This window comes from Pinus tabuliformis, chromosome 6 (genome assembly GCF_031772625.1).
Source record: "Pinus tabuliformis cultivar Carrire ecotype Pingquan chromosome 6, CPIR1, whole genome shotgun sequence".
Lineage (NCBI taxonomy): Eukaryota > Viridiplantae > Streptophyta > Pinopsida > Pinales > Pinaceae > Pinus > Pinus tabuliformis.
The window spans coordinates 447,098,420-447,119,492 of record NC_142292.1 but is presented as its reverse complement, the minus strand read 5'-3'; the positions used below and the strand labels follow the sequence as shown (position 1 = coordinate 447,119,492).

Here is a 21,073-nt window from a genome sequence, read left to right as displayed (position 1 = left end):
AAATACTTCTCTCCTCATATGTATTGATTCCAAAGCTACTTCTCCAAAGCGCTCTCCCTCCTAAGATTTTAAGCAATGAACCTTGTAACACACTTTATTTATCCAATATTATAGAGACCGATTCACAACGATGAAGAGAGGTTTTGGATTGCTTGGTCTACCAACACTCGAAGCAAAGTGTTCATTTTGTATGAATCAAATCCTATACATAATATTTACATCCAAAATCCTTCATTCCTGATTTACATACAATTGGCCTCCCTAGGCCTTATGTCCATGCTTGACCTCCTCTACTCAATCCTCACTATTCTCTTCTTTTTTTTCACACATTTCATACTCCATCTATATGTTTATACAAAATGATTTTGAAACCATAATTTGGTTTAGATCCACAAATTCCTCATGTTTTACTCTCGCATGAGGAGTTGGCTAAATTTAGGAGTGTTATATTGCTTATCACTTTAATTTTAGTTTTTAAATTATTATTTTTCCTATATGTAATATGAAAGACATATATTTATTGTTAAAATAATTAAAATAAAAAAATGGAATAGAAATTGATTATTTATCAAAATTAAAATTAAAATTTAATTTTATCCTAATATAATAAAAAATATATTCTCCATTGAATCTCATTTATATGCATCATTTATATGCAAAGAATTCATATGTAATAAAATATGTAATATAAAAATTACAATGTCTAGTATATTAAAATAAAAAAAATTAGTTACACAAAGGCTTGAGTGTGAGTGCAAAAGAGAAAATATTATTTATTGCATTGTTGACTTAAATTTTATGTTTTAGATTCAAGATTCAAAATTGAATTGAGAAAATATGTAATATAGGTAAGGTTTATTGAGGAAAATAATTGAACCATGTCCATTCAATAATAAAAATTAGAAAGGAAAAAATATGAAGAAACTCAGCAAGGGAAAAATCAGTGAGCTATGCAGTGTTGTTACTTTCATTTTTTCAAATCAACCAATTTCCATTGTTTTTTTTTTTCTGAATAAAGGCTAAACTATTATATTAAAAGAAGAAAAGTTATGTACAAAGAGGAACAGGCCTCTGAGGGTGCATGGGGTCACCCTCTGTCAAAAAACACAGCAGGTGCTCATGGCTACCTGAATTACAAAGATAGAGATGATGACAAAGAGAATGAGCAAAGCTGTAGCTGGTAGCCTTCTGACTTACAAAAAGAGATTCTTCCAAAAGAACAACAGCAGCATAATTTAAGAACCATTGGTACCTTGCATGCCGATTGTGTCGTGCTGCTGATAACATTATGCCAAACGAGGGTAGAGAGCCCGTTGAATCCAGAGTTCTGGATGAACTAAGAACTCTAGAAGGCTCACTACCTGAAAACAAACAACTGGGCCCTTCTATACCAGAAGAGGTCCCTCCAAAACTCCAAAACATGTTCATTAAGCGGCTGAAGAAGCAGAAATTAAGCATTGTTGTCAATTCCTGGCTTGATGGCATCTTCATTCATTTCCAGACGGTTGCTGAACTGATTGCTGAAGCGAACAGGATGCTGAAGCGCGTGATCTGGTTGCTGAGACGAACCCAGAACAGAAACAGGCTCCACAGGGTTGACATCACCAGGAGGATGATTGTCAATATTTTCAGCCACAGCTAGTGCCCGGGCGCTACCAATTTGCTCCTGCTCCCCATCAACCTCTTCCTGACTGTCCGAATCTTCCTCCTCCTCCGTCGCAATGACCGTTATCAGCAGAGAGATACGAGACTGGTTTCTCCGGCATCTAAAAGTGCAGCGGGATGTATGAACTTGACTGTCTAAGGGGTCCGACTCCTCTGAGGGAGAAGACGGAGGCTCCAACATGGCAATCGGCGGAATTGCTCTTACCTGAGCCTCTTGCCGACGACTTATCCCCCAAACACCTCCACGCCTTGGGACTCCTCGTTGTCTCGGCGCCATGAGCAGGGGATAGCCCTCGTTACTTACAGTAGGAGGCGGAGTTTCAAGACTCAGAGCCTTAATTCTACCACCCAGATCCACCTCAATAGCAGCAATGACCCAATTATGGTTCCTTGCAATTCCTTCCTCGGTCAAGAGCCAAGAACGCGCAGTCTGAACAGAGGTTAGACCTCTGCAACTACTTCCACCGCTAGAGCTCGGCTCCTTTCCACACTTCTCAGAAAACATCATACCAATAGACCTCACATACCATACCTGGCTCATATGCGCGATTAAATAGAACGCGGTGCTGAACAATCTGGATGCAACTATGCCGAAACTCATCGAATCAGAGTACATGGTAATCAATTTGCCTCGCTTGAGGCCATCTCCCTTCTGCAGAGCCATCTCCTCAACATTTAACTGCATTAATGCTTGGCAGGAACGATTTATGTAACCGTCCTGACAATCAACCTCAGGACACCAGCTGCCCCTCATTGCAAACTTCCAAATTTGTCCAATTGTCACCCGCATCCGGGTGTGAATCAACCTGTGTTTGCATATCTCTGTCTAGTAGTGCTTGGAAGCTGGGAAGATGATCCTCCGAAACTGTAGCATGTAGAGGGCCAGCTGAGAAATCTTGCTCGTTGTCCACCCCTAAATTAGCTAGGAAATCAGCTGGCTTGTTCCCTTCCCTTTTTGTGTGCTTGAAGGAAACTGCTCTGTTCTCTTGCAGCCAACGTTGAACTTGTTCCAATCTGGATGCCAGTCTCCAACTGCTGCTGATCTTATGTACTTGGGATCCCTGTTGAAGCTTTAAGGCCATGTTTATTAGAATTTGGGAATCCCCTTCTACTATCAAAGGAAGATAATTGCCCTGCTGCGCCAGAGTGAGACCTTTCCAAAGACCTTCCAGCTCCGCCGCATTATTGGTATTCCACCCTATTGTGCCAAAGAAGGTGATGTGAGGTTTTCCTTGATGGTCTCTTATTATACCTCCATAACCAGTCTGGCCCGGATTGCCCTTTGAAGCGCCATCGAAATTCAATTGGAATACATTGATTGGTGGTGGCATCCACTTTACCGTGTGGGTTCGGTGTTGTACTGGGCTAGGCCTAGCCAAAATCTGATCTTGTATCTTTATCTGCCAATTGTTCCAGATGGCCAACTCCTGAGGTTGCTTTGGGAAATCCTCTTTAGACCAGTCTTTTGTGGAAAGAGTTTCACTGATATTGTTATGAATTCCCTTCCAAACCTGCTCTAGTGTCATTGTTTGACCCTTGAATATCCTCCTGTTTCGTTCCTTCCAGATATTCCACATTAAGAATCCCGGTATTATTTGCCAAAGGATATTTAGGATTTTACACTGGTAAGGTGCTTGAGGCCATTGGCGGATTGTATCTTTGATATCCCCCAGTACGCGGCCTTCCTTCTGACAACGGAAAGCCACCTTTTCCCAGATCTTTCTGCTCAGCTGGCACGTCTGCATTAGGTGTAGAGCAGATTCTTCTTCCTGATTGCAGTTGAGGCAAATAGAGGGTCCCAAGAAGCCCCGTTTCCTGAGGTTATCCCAGGTTAGGATTCTATTATAAGATAAAAGCCACAGAAAGGTGGATACTTTCGGCCATATTGGGGATTTCCATATTTTGCTCCATATCTGATCCTTGTCCATCCTGTCCCTTATTATGATTCTGTAGGCTTCCTTTGTAGTAAATGTACCCCTCTCCTCATACCCCCATCTCAATGTATCCATCCCTGCTTGCTTTAATATCCTGCGTTTTTTTAGCTCTGAGTGGAGAGAGAGTTGGTTGTGATTTGAGCTGCGTGGTAAGATCAGGCTTGTTTCTTTCCACTCTCTCTGCTCTTGATTATTCGGTTCTTTCCAGAAACTGCTTATTTTCTCCTGTGGAGTTATCTCCCTTTCTGAAATGGTTTGCAAACTGTCCTTGAGATTTGGTAGCTGCTGCCAGGAATCTTCCCAGAACCTGGCTGTAAGACCATCTTTCACCTCCCAAAAGCTATGTTTTTGAATGAGATCTCTATGCTGGATGGCCGAGTTCCATATTAGCGATCCCTTACTGGTTTCCGACATTCTGATCCTTTCTTCTAGGGGTAAATTCCTTGTATACTTTGCTGTCCAAAGACGTGCCCACGGGTTGTTAAAGTCTGAAAGCCACCTCCACCATATTTTCGCTCCCATGGTCTTATTGCTTTGTTCGGGGTCTCTGAGTCCTATTCCTCCTGCCAGTCTAGGAAGACAGGCCTTGTCCCATCTAATGAGAGCCCATTTTCTGTTAGGTCCTGAGCTGCCCCACAAGAAGTTCCTCTGCAATTGTTTGATAGTCTTTAGAACCCATTTTGGCGCTGCTAGGATGGAAAATAAATAAAGCGGCATGGATTGCAAAACAACCTTTATTAGCACCACCCTGCTGGCCATATTCAACGATCTATATGTCCAAAGGAGCAGCCTTGCTTCCAATTTCTCGAGCAGGAGTGTCCACGATGAATGCTTGAGGGCAGAAGCGATAAGAGGAGCACCTAGATAGGAGGAGGGAAGAGATGCCTTAGAGAAGCCAAGGATACGCGTGATGGCTCTTTGGGTATAAGGAGGGGTGTTAAAGAAAAAGACTTGGGATTTGGCATTGTTGATGAGGGCTCCAGAAGCTTTTGAAAAAGAGTCGAGGATAGATTTGAAGGAGCGGGCTTCTTGAACAGAAGGGTGGCCGAAAAGCATGTTATCATCAACAAATTGTTGATGAGAAACTGCTGGGAGATTGTGAACAGCAATTCCTTTGAGCTTATGCGCTAGGATGGCAGATTTAATACTTCGCCCCAGACCTTCAGCGAGGATAACAAATAGGAAGGGTGACAAGGGGTCTCCCTGCCTAATGCCCCGAGAGGGATGAAAGGTAGGAGAGGGAATCCCATTGATGAGGATGGAAAAGAAAGATGAGGAGATGAGACTACTAACCCACCTGACCCATGGGGGAGCGAAGCCAAAAGCTAGGAGTGTTTTTTGCAAATAATTCCAGCTTATACTGTCGAATGCTTTGGATAGATCGATTTTGAGAAGCATCCCTGGCTTCTTTAAAATCTTGAGAGAATGCATTATTTCATGGGTTAGGATTATCCCATCAGTGATTTGACGCCCCTCTACATACCCGGATTGTTCTGGAGAGATGATGAGGGGCAGCAAGGGCTTCAATCTTAGAGCAATGACCTTTGAGACAATTTTATAAATAATATTACATAAAGCAATGGGCCGATACTTATCTGGAGTGTTGGATTCCGAAGATTTGGGGATCAAAGCCAGAAATGTAGCATTCATGGCTGGATACATCCATCTGAGAGTCCTTGATTCCTCCACAACCTGCCAGACTTCCCATTTTATTAATTCCCAGAAATGCTGAAAGAAATTTGAAGTAAACCCATCTGGGCCAGGCGCTTTCCCTGCCTTAAGTTGGTTCACCGCTGATTCTACCTCTTGAAGACTGATCGGTTTGAGAAGCAGAGTGTTCTGATCTTCGGTAATAATTCTTGGGATGTGCCTGGTGATGTTATCAATAGCTGCGGATCTGTCTATGTCTGGTTCTTGATTCATCTTTTTAAAGTAGTTTACGAACTCCATTTCTATACCTTCATGGTCTTCGACCTTGCTTCCTTGCTCATTATTTACAAAGGATATTTGGTTGATCATACGCCTTTGGACTGTTGTTTTGTGAAAGAATTTTGTATTCTTTTCACCTTCCTTCAGCCATCTAATCCTCGACTTCTGCCTCCACAGTGTCTCTTCCTGCATATCTCTTTCTAGAATTTGCTTTTCTATTGCTTGTTCCTGTTGTGTCAACTCCTCGGATCGGCCATGAGAAATTATTCTTTGTTGAGTGTCCTTCATTTTTTGAATGAGGATTTCCTTTGATTTGAAAATATTACCAAATGTGGATTTGTTCCAACGCTTTATTTCCTCTTTGAGATACTTCAGCTTCTTTTGGAATAGGGCCATTCTTGTTCCCTCTGTTGCCCTAAATTTTGTCCAGGTTGTCCTTATGAATTCATGGAAGTCCGGATGTGATAGCCAGAAAGATTCGAATCTGAATGGCCTCCTTAAACTTTTGCCTGGTCTGTTCCAATTTAAGGCAATGGGCCAGTGGTCCGATCCTGAATAAGGAAGGATTGAGGCTGTAAAATCTCCCCCTAAATGCACTGCATTGTCAGAAACCAGGAAACGATCCAGGCGCGAGGACACTTGCATCGGTTCCGTTCTCTTATTGCTCCAGGTATAAAGACCATTTTCAGTTGGAATATCAATCATCCAATTGTCTTGAATGAAATCTTTGAGTAAAGTGCCGTCTCTGTTAATTCCGCAGCGTCCTCCTCTCTTTTCCTCCAAAGTTGCTATCATGTTGTAATCTCCGCCTGAGATCCATAGCGGATGCATTCTGTTTGCATTAAGCTGCGTTAAAGCCTCCAGTATATCGGCTTTCTGCTGGATTTCTTGTGGAAAATATACATTTGTAATATGCCCATTAATATTTGTGCCGATTAGATGGAACTTGGCTTGGATGAAATTTCTGTTTGCATGTATATTGTCCAGCTGTATCATTCTTGTGTCCCAAAGGATTGCCAAACCTCCGGAGGCGCCCTGAGCTTCCACCGCCGAGACCTGCCCTGCCGGCCACGCCTTGGCTGCTACTTTTTCTAAAACTGCTTGCTTACATTTGGTCTCTTGCAAAAAAATAATTGCTGGCTTTTCTACCATTATCATGTTTTTTAGGAGTCTACCTTTCTTCTGGCCGTTAAGCCCTCTAATATTCCAAGATATCAATTTCATTGGGAAGATTTGGGGTTGATGTTAAAATACCTTGTTAGCTGGGCATATCTACCTGAATCCACCAGGACTTCTCCTACCTTTATGGTTCTCTCCAGAGCGGATTTCCTTCCTCGCTTTTTGCTATCCTTTGAAATAAACTTTCCATCCCATTGGCTGCCTGTTTGAACCCCGAGCGAATATTTCTTCTGGGCTTTGTGCAGTACCTCCTCAAGTTTGTCCACTTGCGTTTCAGTTATTTTGTCGAAGTTTCTAGTTTTACAAGCAGCTTCCAGACCAAGAATGTCCAGTTCCCCTATATCAAATGTTTCTGTGTCTTCATCCATATTCTGGGCTTCTTGATGACTTTCCTCGTCTTCCCGTGCTTTTACTGAGCCTGATTCTGTTATATCTATCTCCATCTCTGGATGGCTCCAGATCTTCGTTTTGGTAGTATGTGTATTACCTTCCTGTACCTCGCTTTTTCCTTTTGATGGCGCTTTAGTTTCCTCAGACACTTCCAGATTTGAGATGCGCTTGGATGACAGGGGGTCTTGGACGTGTTGCTCTTCCTCTGCTAGAACAGCAAAGCTATTACTCGTTGAAGGCTTTGATGGATCCTTCGTGGCCTGCTTATTCTGAGGTGGCTGTTTCTTATTCCCTCTTCTACGGTTAGCTACTTTAATGAACCCATCTGGCGATTGCTTGTCCTGATCTTGTTCCGTGGTTTTACTATTTAGCGGGCAATCTCGGAACAGGTGCCCTAATGCATGGCATTTTCTACACCTAAAGGGCACATGTTCATAGTCTATTAACTGGTACCATTCTACATCCTCATGAGAAAGTCTTACCTTGTCAGGCAGGGGTTTCTTTAGGTCCATATATACGCAGATCCAGGCGTAAGAGGTATACTTCTTCATCTTAGTTTCTTCTGCTACTTTGACAAAATCCCCCAGAACCTTCCCAATCTCTTGAAGCGATTCTTCCTCCCAGTATTCCCATGGCAATGAGTACAGCCTGATCCAAACGGGTGCGCAGCTCAGATCCTCCTTATCTGGATTAAATCGTTCTACCCATTCTCTGAGAAATAGACCTGCTGAGTTAAAGAAGTAAGGTCCATTCTCAAAAACTCTGTTTCTATCCTCCATACAGTTGAAGACTGCTGTAAAGAAACCTTTTGGACCCAAATGCAGGGATATATGTCCTTTCGGGTGCCATTTGATATTGATCCAAGTCCTCAGAGCTTTCTCATTTGGCCAAATACCTATAAATTTGCCTATGAGGGCATGATCCTTCATATATTGTATTCTTGCATTGATTCTGTGGCTGGGGAACTCCACTGTTGGCGTGTGCTTAGCTACAGGCTTGCATGTGGATGATCTCACTCTCTGATCTTCTGGCTGAGCTTGATCATTCTGCCTGTCTGGCATATCCTCAGTATCCTTCTCATTTGTCCTCTGATCCTTTCCTGAATCGTTCTGGTTTTCGGGCTGCATCTCATTCGTTGGAGGGTCCCCTCCTGCCCCCTGGCGGGGGTTCATTTCCGCCGCTGTCAGCTTCCTTTGTCTGTATTGTGCAGCTTAGCCGTAGAGGTTGGGCTACTGCCCCTGCAGTCCGCCTGCTGTTGCAGGTCTGCAGCTACCCTAGCCGCTGTACGCCGCCTCCAAGCTCGTCTTCGCCATAGGGTTTCCTCTCATTAACCAATTTCCATTGTTATAAAAGCCCATGACAACTATTTGTTTTTTTGGGAAAATTACGTAAATTTGGAAAGAATAAAATCAATAATTAATTTATGAGGACACTTGCGATTAGAGGTTTTTTTTAATATTTTTTAATTATGAAAATTTGATTTTAAACCACATAAAATTAGTCATCCGCCAGTCAAAAATTAGAAATTCAATTTTTAAAAATCCAAAAAGCAATTTTCAATTTCTAAAAGAATAAGTTTAATATTTAATTTTACCAAAACTTTAATAAACTTTAGAAATAGTTTCTAAAAATTTGCAAATTAATTAAGAGTCAAAATATTTTGACCTAAACTAATTACAATATACTCTACCTTCTACGGGTATAATAAATAAATAATTAAATGATTAATTGATATATTTTTGGTTCCTTTGTTTGAAAATCGAGTTTTGACGAGTTGACCACATTTTGCTTGGAAATGTTTGTTGGGAAGTTGCAGAGGAGACAACTGAATGAGAGAAAGGAACCCGAAAATGACCAAAAATTGTGGAACGATGGCCAGAGGAATCCAGACTCAAGCAATAAACAACTGAGCAATAGAGATAGTCAAGTGAAGAAGAGAGCTGACAATCGAGGAAGCAAGAAACAACTGAGCAAAAGAGGTAGCCAAAACGTAAAGAGGCGGAGCATCTAAGAGAGAAGTGGCTAAATTTAGGAGTAACTAGGATCCCCAGGGTGGAAATTACGGATTCAATAGAGGTGCGGTGATTCTTCCAACAAAATTTCTAAACTACATTAATTTAAACCTCTACAAAGATTTGAATTTTCCCACTGAATTTTGAAATTTACCCACCCACTCTATTTTGAATTTGAATTTAGTTGGGTATACTCCGCGTTCAGTAGTGGTGGGCATCATCAAATTTATAACCTCTGGATCGATTTTCCAGTCCACTCAGCCGAAGGATCTCTGGAATGTGGCGTTTGTAAGATTTCTCTCTAGGCAACCGTATTTTTAAATCATGGCATTGTGGTATGAGGACATAGTTTCTCTCATAAGCGAATTTCAACGTTGGTGCAATTTGTTTGTTATACTATTTACTGAGTGTGTTTCGATGGGGATCGAGATTCAATTGAAGAAATAAAAAAATTCTGAAATTTTCGACTCATATTGAAACGGTGAGCTTTGATCTGACAACCCATTTTCTCTATGGATTTTATTCACTTTTTTGTTCCGCGGGAAGTACAAGCTCTGGTTCGATTTCAAGCCCTTTGAAAAGGCTCTAACAATGGTGGAAAACTCAGACGAAGGGGTTTCATTGGTTAAACACCCAGCCTCTGATGGTCAGGTTCATCTTTCCAAACTTTGGCCGATTGGTGGACATGGAATTGGCAAAGGATTTGTGAATCTGTGAATTGTGAATTTAATGATAAATCTTCAGCGTTTGGTCTGTCATATTAATGATTTTGAACATCTGTTTATTAGCTGATGATGAAAAACAAGTCGTATGTAGTTGGATGGATTCAGTCTTTTCATTTATTTGATTAAAAGAAAGAAATTGCAAAATTGCAATTGGATTCAGTCTTCTTCATTTATTCAATTAAGAGAAAAGAATTGCAAATGGTAAATAGAAAATCTGTGGTATTCATCATCTGCCATATATCTTTTTGATACCAATCGGCAAAAATAGAAAATCCTTGTGGCATGATGAATACCCAGATGGGAAAAGAAAGATTCATTTTTTGTTGTGCAAAGGGCCACATGGATCCTTTCCCAGAACTCTCAAAGACTTTTGCACTACACTGCCACCGTCTCCTTTTTGTCCACGTCCATTTCGTTCATTTCTGTCCACGCCCATTAACATTTCCCTGATTAGATCATCATTACAGCGTCAGGTGTGGCTGGGTTATTATATTTTTAATTTTCTCTATTATTTTAATTCATTTTTTTTCTTTTCTTATATTTATTTAACTAGCATTTGCACCTGATGTTGCAAAGAAAATGCCGTAAGGCAAGCCAATAGAAAATGAACTAGTAGCTTGAAGTGTCTTGTAAAATCAATGCAATCTCTGCACAACATTATAATGTTTCAAAATGATATATTTACAATGTTCAAGATCATTTAGTCAACATTTATTACCACGAAAAATAACAATATAAAAGCCTGGAAAATAGGCTTTTGATCACCCTATGAGGACACAAATAATAATGTTGAAGGTACATTTGAGATAATTTCACAAAATGGCTACTGAAGATGCAATATCCACTTGCAAAAATTAAATTAACCTGAATAAGCATAGAGGAAGAGTGGGTTATGTAGATGGGAAAATTGAGAAGAAGCCCAAGATCATAAAATGAAGGAGAAATAAACTTCAAATAACAATGTTAAATTGACCCTGATTTTCTGAATACAACCATGACCATGAACAACAATGGTGTGATACACTCCATTCCTAGATCTCCACTATAATATTCTATACAGAACCTTTGTGCCCATTTTCACTGAAGAAAAAACCATTACATATAATAAGGTGACAATAAGACAAAGATATGATAGATATGAAATGGGAAATAACCAATAATTGGCCACAAGACTGAAATAGCTATGATATTAAATTTGACAAATAAACTAATTTGACAAATAAACTTCTAACTATAATAACAGTTCAATGAATGGAAAAGGAGCTCTACAAAATCTAGAACTAGATGTTGACTTATGAACTTCCATTTAATAAAAATATCCTATTTATGTTAAGAACTTGTAAAAGTATGGAATCAAGTTGTAGGTGGAAATTACCTGCATTGCTTCCCCCTCCAATTTTCTGATTTGTTTTTTTCTTTGTTCTCACTTTTGCCTTTGCTAATAGATACAAAACAATCGTTGGCATTTTTACTGTAGAAGTTGTTTTTGGAGGTGTTGTAGGATGAGGATACTCAAATAATGAGGGTGTGGCGTGTGAAAGAAACTTAAATTTTGGCTAAAGAACCTTTGTGCCCATTTTCGTTGAAGAAAAAACCATTACATATAATGAGGTGGCAATAAGACAAAGATATCATAGATATGAAATGGGAAATAAGCAATAGCTTGTGACAAGACTTAAATAACTATGATATGAAATTTGACAAATAACCTTCTAACTATAATAATAGGTCAATTAAAGTTAAAGAAGCTCTACAACAGGTAGAAAGAGATGTTGACTTGTGAACAACCATTTAATAAAAAATTACCATTTATGTTAAGAACTTGTAAAAATATGGAATCAAGTTGTAGTGGAAATTACTAGCATTGCTTCCCCTCCTTATCACTAGATTTTGGGCCACTTTTTTGGGATTTTTACCCTGACAAACTTCATGTCCATTTGAATCTGTTCAAAAAATGAAAAAATACAGAAGATGATCTAGAAATGATACTATCATTTAATATCCGGTGTGCACCCTGCATTTAATTTCAGTCTCCTTTTATAGTATGGGTATTAACCTATTTGTGATAACATAGTTTCTTGAACTCTCTCAACCGCGTTTTAAATTTATTTCTTTTGTTTCCAAGCACGCATCTTGCTACCTGAGTTGTCTCATCTTCATGGGATTTCCCAATTGTTTATTGCAAAAAGTACGCATGACACAAAATTCTGGAGCAACTTTAAGAAGATATTTCATAGCAGTAACATTATTACTTCAAAATGAATCTCTGTCAGTAGTTAGTGGCTTCTGAGATTTATTATATTTGACATGAAATACATCTACGATGTACAATAAGAATTCAAAAGGCTAGAATACCAACACTATGCGAGCCCTATTATGACCAGCGTTTGCAACAAATCTTTAGGGCACCTCGTAAAAGTAACAAAATTTGATCTCTATTATAGTAAGATTACAGGATTAATTTCCTTGATAATTTGATTGGTCTTAGCCATAACGTGTTTTTTGGAAAAAGTGTTTCAAGTTCAACAATGGACAATATCATGTATTATGTTTTTTATTAAAATGTTATAAATATTCTTTTTCTTTGTGGAGAAGTCATACAAACATGACATGTGTCACGAGCATGAAAGGAATTACACATCTCCCTAATGTTGAGCAACACACTATTGAAATATTTTAACTATAAGAACTTTCTTATTTTCAATTGCTTTACTCACACATATATACTTTCAATATATATATATATATATATATATATATATATATATATATATATATATATATGCCAATCAAATACTTCTATTAAGTTGTCAAAAGATTACAGAGTGCTTGTCCATAAATTAGTGTTCTTTTGACCTCACTTCAATCAAATTTGTTGGCCAAAAGAACAATGCAAAAAATACTTCCAAAATGCCAAAACCTTCTTGAAATTGAGAACTGGAAACACCAGTGTGCCCAAAAAACCCTAAGATATATACATAACCCGTAAACATCAGTGAACAGGAGGACCCAGATCATTACCTGAAGGCTCTGGATGCCCGAGTTCCCCATGAATGTGAAATTCTACATGTGGTAGGTGCCCCTCAATATGTTCCATGTGTTCACCTAGTCTCCTTTAGCCTCTTCAGAGTGATGATAGTCGATCTTGCATATTCCATTGATTGTGTTGAAGATCGTTCATGAAATTAATTATTTCATTGTGATCCTCGTGCCTGTCGTGATTCATCTGCTCGAGGAGCGGAGTAACTTGCTGCAATTGTGCTTCCAAGGTGTCAAGGGAGGTGGGAAGGGGAACATGACCAGGTGACTGATTAAGATATGGGCCAACACCTCATCAAACTCTACATCCTGGATGTCTCCTCCCTCCATTACCACATATTCTCTTTTATGCTTCGCCCCCTTCCCTTGCGGTCCAATCCCTGTCCTCACTCTGCCCCTATGCCTAATCATCTTCCCCGCCCCTCCAGTCTGTTGTTCCCAACTTCAAGCCTCCTTTGCTACACCATGAGCCCAAGAGTCCGCCAACACCCAACGACCAACTACAACATTCCCACGCTTCGAGGGTCACTCTGCTTTAGTAGGCGATCATCTCTAGCAAGGGTTGTCTCCACCAACCCCAACAAGTTGGATCCTGCACCAAAGATCCCATTTTCCAGCCCAATTTTGTGAGAATCCTCTCCCACAAGCAACCCTTGAACAAAGATACTCCACTAGAAGGAATTTGGGAGCACCACACCAGCGATCTTTCCCGCCACTATCAATTGACTGAACTAAATGATCTTGGAAACCCAGTCTAACCTCCCACATGAAAGTCACTGACCCTGAATTCCAAACAAATGCGAATAACCCACAAACTTCATGACAATAGGATTAGTATGCTCGAAAGGCCCAGCTTTGTTTAGCCAGAAATTGTAAGGCCTAGAGGCTAGCCTGACTATTAATCACCTCCTTCCAAACACAATATACAATGACACTATAGAGACGGAGAAATCTGTTTTATGGACTTTCCTGGATGACTAGAGACAAGCACCAGAACAATATCTTTGCTCTCATAAACCAATTATGCAATCTCCTCACACTTTCCTTGCTAAGCCTGTCACAATGGAGTTTCCAGCTACAATCCTCTCCAGGGTCCCATATTAGACTTTGACAACCTCTTATAGAGTGCCAAGAACAATCTCACTTACAAACATCACTTATATCCCTGAAAGCCACAATAAAAAAAGTTTGCATAGGTTGGTGGCCTGGACAAACGCATGCCCATACTCATTAACAACTTCCCTCCACCTACCCTCGTACATATAGATTTAACACTAGCCATCGCAGAACATCCATACTGTGGTCGCATGCGTCACACATGCCATATATACCTTGATTCAGTTCTCGAGGAGGATATGAGGTGTGCCTTCGTGCCCCTCATAATGCCCCTCATCCACCCTCATCATGGTGATATTCAAATATTTTATTTAAGGTAGACATTAAAATATTGTATTTATGATTCACATTGAAATATATTTTTGTAAATAATACCTTTTCCAAAACCCCATGTGCATAAATCTAATTGTGAGTGGAATAAAAACTCTCTCTCTATGTACAAAGTTGATATAACATTATTTTAGTTAAAATGAATATTAAAATACTTTATTTATAATTTCGTTGAAATATTTTTTTCACTTTCATTTTTTAACTCCATATTAAGCATGAAAGGAATTATATGTTTCCTAATATTGTGCTAAAAAAGTGCTGAAACATATACATATATGCATTTTCTATTAATATAAACATATATTGTGCCCATAGTTGCGGGGGAGCGCTCCCCCCACCCCTTCAAACCCGCTCCCAATCCGCGCTCCGGGCGGGAGCGGGTTGGGAGCGCGCTCCCGATAAAAAAGTTTCCGCTCCCTGCCAAAATCGGGAGTGAATTCGGGAGCGTCGCTCCCGTCGCTCCTGGAGCGAAAATTCAAGCTCGGGAGTGATCAAGGAGCGATCGCTCCCGAGCTTTTAATTTTTGCTCCGGGAGCAACTCGTGCGACGCCGGGAGTGATTCGCGCAAAAAAATTTCCACGGACATCAAAAAAAATAAAAATAAATAAATAAATAAAATTGTTTTAAAACGACTTGGGGGGCAAAAAAATATTTCATTGTCACTTGAATGAGTTGAGGAGAGCAAAGGAGTGAGGAGAAGCGAGGAGCGAGCGCCGAGGAGCAAGGAGCAAGCCTGCAAGGAGGTTAGTAACTTAATAATTTAGTATTTTAAACCTTAGTTAGGTAGTAATTTAGTAATTTAGTTTAGTTTAGTTAGTTTAATTTAGTTTAGTTTATTTAGTAAAAACATCATGAATCTAAATAAATTAAATTAAATAATCTAAATAAATTAAATTAATTTTCTCATTCATATTCCCATTCCCATTCCCATTAAATTTTGCAGATTCAAAAGCCTACAAATATCAAACATCATGGACCTGGCTATATTTCTTGGCATTTTCCTCTTCTTGGTCCCTTTTATGGTTATTATGGTGCTGGAGAGTAGGAAATGGAGGGGCCAAAATGAAGAGGAGGATGAAGAAGCTGGAGAAAGTGGATTTGATGAAAACCTCGGTGAGGAGGAGCTGGAGGAGGGTGAACATGACTCTCAAAAATCTAAACAAGACCAAACCCCATTGTGGAAATATGTTAACATGCCTGAAGTAGGGAAAGGGGGTGGAACCACTGAATTTCATTGCCCCCATTGCAACAATAATTACATAGGTTCATATACCCGTGCCAGAAAACACCTCTGCGGGAAAAGACCATGGGATGGAGATAAACAAATAGGAATCAAAACTTGTGCAGCTGTGTCAGCAGCAGATAGAGCCAAATACATAAGGGAAGAGGAGAAAACCCAATACAAATCTAAAAAATCAAGGGGTTTCTTTGAACCAAGCTCACAATCACAAACACAAAAGAACTCCTTCAGCATCCTCCCAAGGCAGTGGATATGGAGTCATAGGGTCATCAGCTTTAAGGCGTAGAACCATATCAGATTTCCTTGATGAGGGGTGTAGGAATGATGTGGATTCAAAGGTTTAAAGGTTTCTCTATACATGTGGGATACCATTCAATGTTCTTCGCTCACCTTATTGGCACAAAATGGTTTCTGCCATAAATGATGCCCCTAAAGGATATAAGAGCCCTTGGTATGACAAGGCAAGAACCGTTGGCCTTGATCATGAAAAAGAAAAAATATCACATTCTTTGAATAGAATGACAAGTTCTTGGACTAACCATGGGGTGTCCATTGTATTTGATGGATGGACAAATGTAAAAGGCAAGCCATTGATAAGTGTTCTTGCTGTGTCTGTTAGTGGTTCCATCTTTCTAACTGCACATGATTACTCAGACAAGTTCAAGACCGCCATCAACATTGCAGAAGCATTACTTGAAACAATTGACCGTATTGGACCATACAATGTCATCCAAGTCATCACTGATAATGCTCCTAATTGTAAGGCAGCGGGAGCAATTATTGAGGATAAATACCCCAACGTATTTTGGTCTAGATGTTTGGTTCACACATTGAACCTTTTGATGCATGATATTGTCAAGAACAAAAATGCACAATACAAATGGATTGGTGATTTGTACAAGAAAGGCAAACAAATGATACAATTTATTACAAATCATAGCAATACCCATGACCTTTTCCGAAGTCACTCAAGATTGGAGTTGTTGAAGATTGCGAAGACCAGATCTGGTAGCTATTACCTCACCTTCAGACGCCTTTTGAAGGTAAGACAACCATTAGCTAGCATGGTATCAAGTCCACATTGGCAAGTATTAAAGGAAAGGGCTACAAATGCAGCTGACAGGCGAGGTTTTGAACTGGTGGAGGAGGCCGCTCTTGATGGTCAGTTTTGGACAAGTGTGAGGCAAGTATTGGATTTCACCAAGCCCATTTATCACATGATTCAGTTTGCAGATACAGATAAACCAATGATTGGCGAGGTGTATGAGTAGATGGATACCAGGTTGGGGCAAATAAAAGATATTGTTCATAACAGAGATCCCGACTTGTACAAACTGATTCACGATTGCGTGTGTGAATGGTGGAATAGACTTAATCTTCCAATACATTGCTTGGCATATATCCTTACACCAAAATACTACTCTACATCTTGGTTGGGCCAACCTGCACTAGGGGGTGGGATTAGGACCAAACCCCATTTAGATGCAGAGGTAACTAATGGATATTTGCAAGCATTAGAAAAGTTGATACCTGACAGGGAGGAATGTGCAGTGGTGCGCCTTGAAATAGGCAAATACTTCAGTGGCACTGGTTTGTTTGGTAACTTCCATGCAATGGGAGACAGAGACAGATTTGATTCTCTCACATGGTGGGAAACATATGGCAGCCAGGGACTTTTGCCAAAATTGGAAAAAAAAGTCCTATCACAGGTTGTAAATACTTCTTCTGCAGAGAGGTGTTGGAGCACCTACAGCTTCATACATAATGTGAAAAGAAACAGACTCAATGAAAACCGGGCAGAAAGCTTGGTTTATGTGCACTACAACTTGAGGTTGTTGAGTCATTACTGTGATCGGGCTTATGAGGATCCCACATATAAAATTTGGGACAACCACCCAAAGGAAGACAATTTGGAGGATGGCACTATACATCTTGAAGAACTGGAAGAGGAACTTATAAGGGATGAAGATGAAGCAGTTGTAGCAGCCATGCCACCTCCACCATCTAGTAGCAGTGCTTGAGTTCTGAGTCTTGTTCCTTTGTTGTCGCCACCTCCATCTACACCCTCACGTGGAGGGCATGTGCCTTCTAGTTCTGGTCGTCGGTCTGTGCGGGAGACTCCTAGAAGACCACCACGACCTGCTTATACTCCTAGAGACTCTTGTGGCAAGGGCCACATGTAGATTTACAGTTTACTTGTCTTTTCTAGTTTCTATTAGTTTTCATAACTATTGAGTCTTGAGTCCTTGAATCTTGACTCTTGACTCTTTCATATCATAATGATATTTTTTGTAAACAATATATGACTGTGACAATGAAAATTTGAAGTTTGAAGTTGGCAATTATAACTCATTGGTAATGATTGTGAATTATGAATATGATGCTTCGTTAAAGATTAAAGTTGTTTCATTTCATTATTCATGTTTCATTTTATAACATTTCATTTCATGTTAACAGTTAGAACTTAGAACTTAGAAATATCTAAGATATTATTTCTTGTAATGGTTAAACTTAGCTTACAAGTACAACTTTGGTGATCAATGATGATAAATGTTATATATTGAATTTTCAATTTTGAAAGCTTGAAGTTGAAACTTTAAGATTGAATTTAGTGAATCATGATTCATGAGACACAATATGTTGCAGTTGTAATATGTATATTACTAACTTGTGGACATGGTTGATGAAGATTATAACTTCTAGATGATTGATGTGATATGGTTCAATGATCAATCTATGTTTTTTTTATGTTTTTTATATCTAATTCATCATTCTACATGTTTTTGTTGACATATATGTATCAAAAATTAAAAAATATAAAATATATATATATTTTTAAAAAATTGCTCTGGGATTCGCTCCCAAACCGAGAGCTTCTGAAAATGTCACTCCCGCTCCCAAGTAACATTGATTGTGCCTTTGTTTTCATGAAAACTTGTTTCATGAAAATTGAAATTTTGTAAGTTAATATATATGTAACCAATTCAACATATATTGTGCCTTTGTATTGGCAAGAAAACTTGTTTCATGAAAATTGAAATTTTGTAAGTTAATATACATGTAACCAATTCAAACAACCAAGAATGAGAATTGAAATTCTGTAAGTTAATATGGAGTGACCAATTCATACAGCCAAGCACATTTTAGGAGACAAAAAGAACATTATATTATTCGTTCAATATAAGTAATAGTTATAAGCATCTCAAAAGAAATAACAAATAGACAACCCATTTTCCTTCCTACATAATTGCCAAACCATAATGATCAACCCAAAACATACATATTGTAGAAATCTAGTTGTCTCTGAGCTGTATGTAGTTAATCCGAAATCAATATCCTCAACCATACTTTTACAAACCTGGAGCCAGCAAACCATTTTCTCACAAAATAACTACTACTCGACAAGATTCAGGAAACAATGAACTCTCTACTGGAAACTACAGGATGGACTAAAAGCATTTCCTGTGAACAATTGATGGGCCACATTCGTCATATTCTGCTCGTGTTACCCACATCTGTACAAACCAACAATGAAATTAGTCACAAACATGCTTGTATTTGATGAATCAATGAACCAAATATGAAATAATCAGAATGATGTCATGTTAGAACCTTAGTATCGGTTAATATAAACAACAAAAGTTATAGTTCCTTAGCCAGAGATATCTTCGAGTAGAGTTGGGTCCAACTGGTATTAGAATGAAATTGCTAAGGTTAGGGTTTCATTTTTTCTATTAGACTAGTTCCACTGTCTAAATTAATAAAATCAAAGAATACTTGTAGCCAAAGGCATTGGTTCATGACTAGCATCAAGCCATTCACATAGGTTCTATTATCAGTTTGGAGTCTGGACTACCCTCTTACATTTTTTATGTCAATCAAGTTATACCAGAGTTGGATACATCAACTTGTTCTCAATCGAACATTCTAGCTCAGACCATTTAGGACTAACTCTTTGCCATGCTCAAGTAAGACCTGGTAAGGTCTTTTTGGGACATGACTTAGCAGGCTGGCCTTTTAGGACCAGAGCTCTACTAAGGGCTGAGCTTCTATGATTGAAGCTCTACTTATATAAAACCTTTCAGGACCTGAAGTTCTACTTACATAGGACCTTTCAGGACCTTTCTTTTGGCAAAGGGAAGTTTATTTTTGGAAAGCTCAGGAAAGACCCTTTAACACCAACCTGGTATAGTCCTTCTAAGACCAGAGCTCTGCTTAGATAAGAACTTTCAGGAGCTTTATTTTTGTAAAGGGAGTTTTAAGGAGACGAGGCACAGTGCAAGTCCTTGGTGATAATTGGTGGAAAAACTATAGGTCAGACCTGACACAAGAGTCTAAGGAAGTCTGTGCTTTGTGATGCAGCTCCTCAAGTATGTTTCTTAAGGAACTTAAAAATGTGTGGTTGCAAATTTATTCACCTATCAAAAACAATACCTGGGAGGTGTTTTCAGATCTCAAAACAATAACATACTTTTTCTAAGCATGAAGGATACTAATGAAAATAATTGGAAATTAAATAAAGCCTATTTTCTGGAGTCTCATGATCCATTATTCCAAATATTTAAGCTATAGGTTATAGTTCAAGTGTTGAAATATGGTTGAGTTGATATTTCTGATTTCAAGAATGTGGTGGGCAGGACTACCTGTTGGAATGTGCTGAGAGAAGCCAGGATGGAGCCTCCAATCCAGACACTGTATTTTCTCTCTGGAGGAGCAACCACCTTGATCCTCATGCTACTTGGAGCAAGTGCTGTGATCTCTTTGTTCATCCGATCAGCCATGCCTGGAAACATAGTGGATCCCCCGCTCAAAACTATGTTACCATACAAGTCCTTTCGGATATCCACATCACATTTCATGATAGAGCTGTAAGTAGTTTCATGTACCCCCGGAGCTTCCATCCCAATGTGAGCAGGCTGGAATAAAATCTCTGGACACCTAAATCTTTCAGAGCCAATTGTAATCACTTGGCCATCTGGAAGCTCATAAGTCTTTTCCAATGCAGTAGAGGTCTTTTCCAGTTCCAGCTCCTTTTCATAATCCATTGCAACATATCCCAATTTTTCCTTTATGTCTCGAACTATTTCTCGTTCTGCTGTTGTAGTGAAGGAGTAACCTCTCTCAGTCAGGATATTGCATAGTGCATTAGTTAAGTCTCTACCTGCAAGGTCCACTCTATAGATTGCATGTGGGAGGGCATAGCCTTCATAGATGGGAACAACATGAGTGACACCATCTCCTGAATCTAGAACAATACCTGAAAATAGAATTTGGAATTCAAATATTTAAACATACTCTTTGTTTTGAAAAACCAAAATAAGTATCAAGCTTAACATCACTTGTATCAATCTCAGAGTGGTACTCGGTCTGGCAATTAGAGAACTCTGGGCTTGTCTCTTACTCAAGCCTGGAAAACTTTGACTTATCCTTTTATATTTGTTTGCTCAAGGGATTCCTTTTGGATGTTTGCCATGTATACTCCATTAGGGCAATTCTGGGAGCTTTGGGATATGG

The 21,073-nt window shown here is 39.3% G+C and overlaps 1 protein-coding gene across 1 annotated transcript; it reads right to left on the bottom strand.

Moving 5' to 3' along the window:
- Positions 1-18,836: 18,836 nt before the first annotated feature.
- On the bottom strand, positions 18,837-21,011 carry LOC149259230 (actin-like). The gene is made up of 2 exons (XM_089375192.1): positions 20,203-21,011; positions 18,837-19,074 (listed from the first exon to the last, which is right to left on the bottom strand). The coding sequence occupies exons 1-2, from the start codon at positions 20,602-20,604 to the stop codon at positions 19,009-19,011; spliced, it is 468 nt and encodes a 155-aa protein (XP_089231318.1). The 5' UTR covers positions 20,605-21,011; the 3' UTR covers positions 18,837-19,008.
- Positions 21,012-21,073: the final 62 nt, after the last annotated feature.

What these genes read in the sequence shown, in the direction of transcription:
- LOC149259230 (XM_089375192.1), bottom strand. Translation starts at nt 20,604, where the DNA reads ATGGATTATGAAAAGGAGCTGGAACTGGAAAAGACCTCTACTGCATTG. An exon ending in CTCTCAGCACATTCCAACAG is followed by an intron (nt 19,075 to 20,202) that starts GTAGTCCTGCCC and finishes TGGTTTGTACAG; the next exon opens with ATGTGGGTAACACGAGCAGA.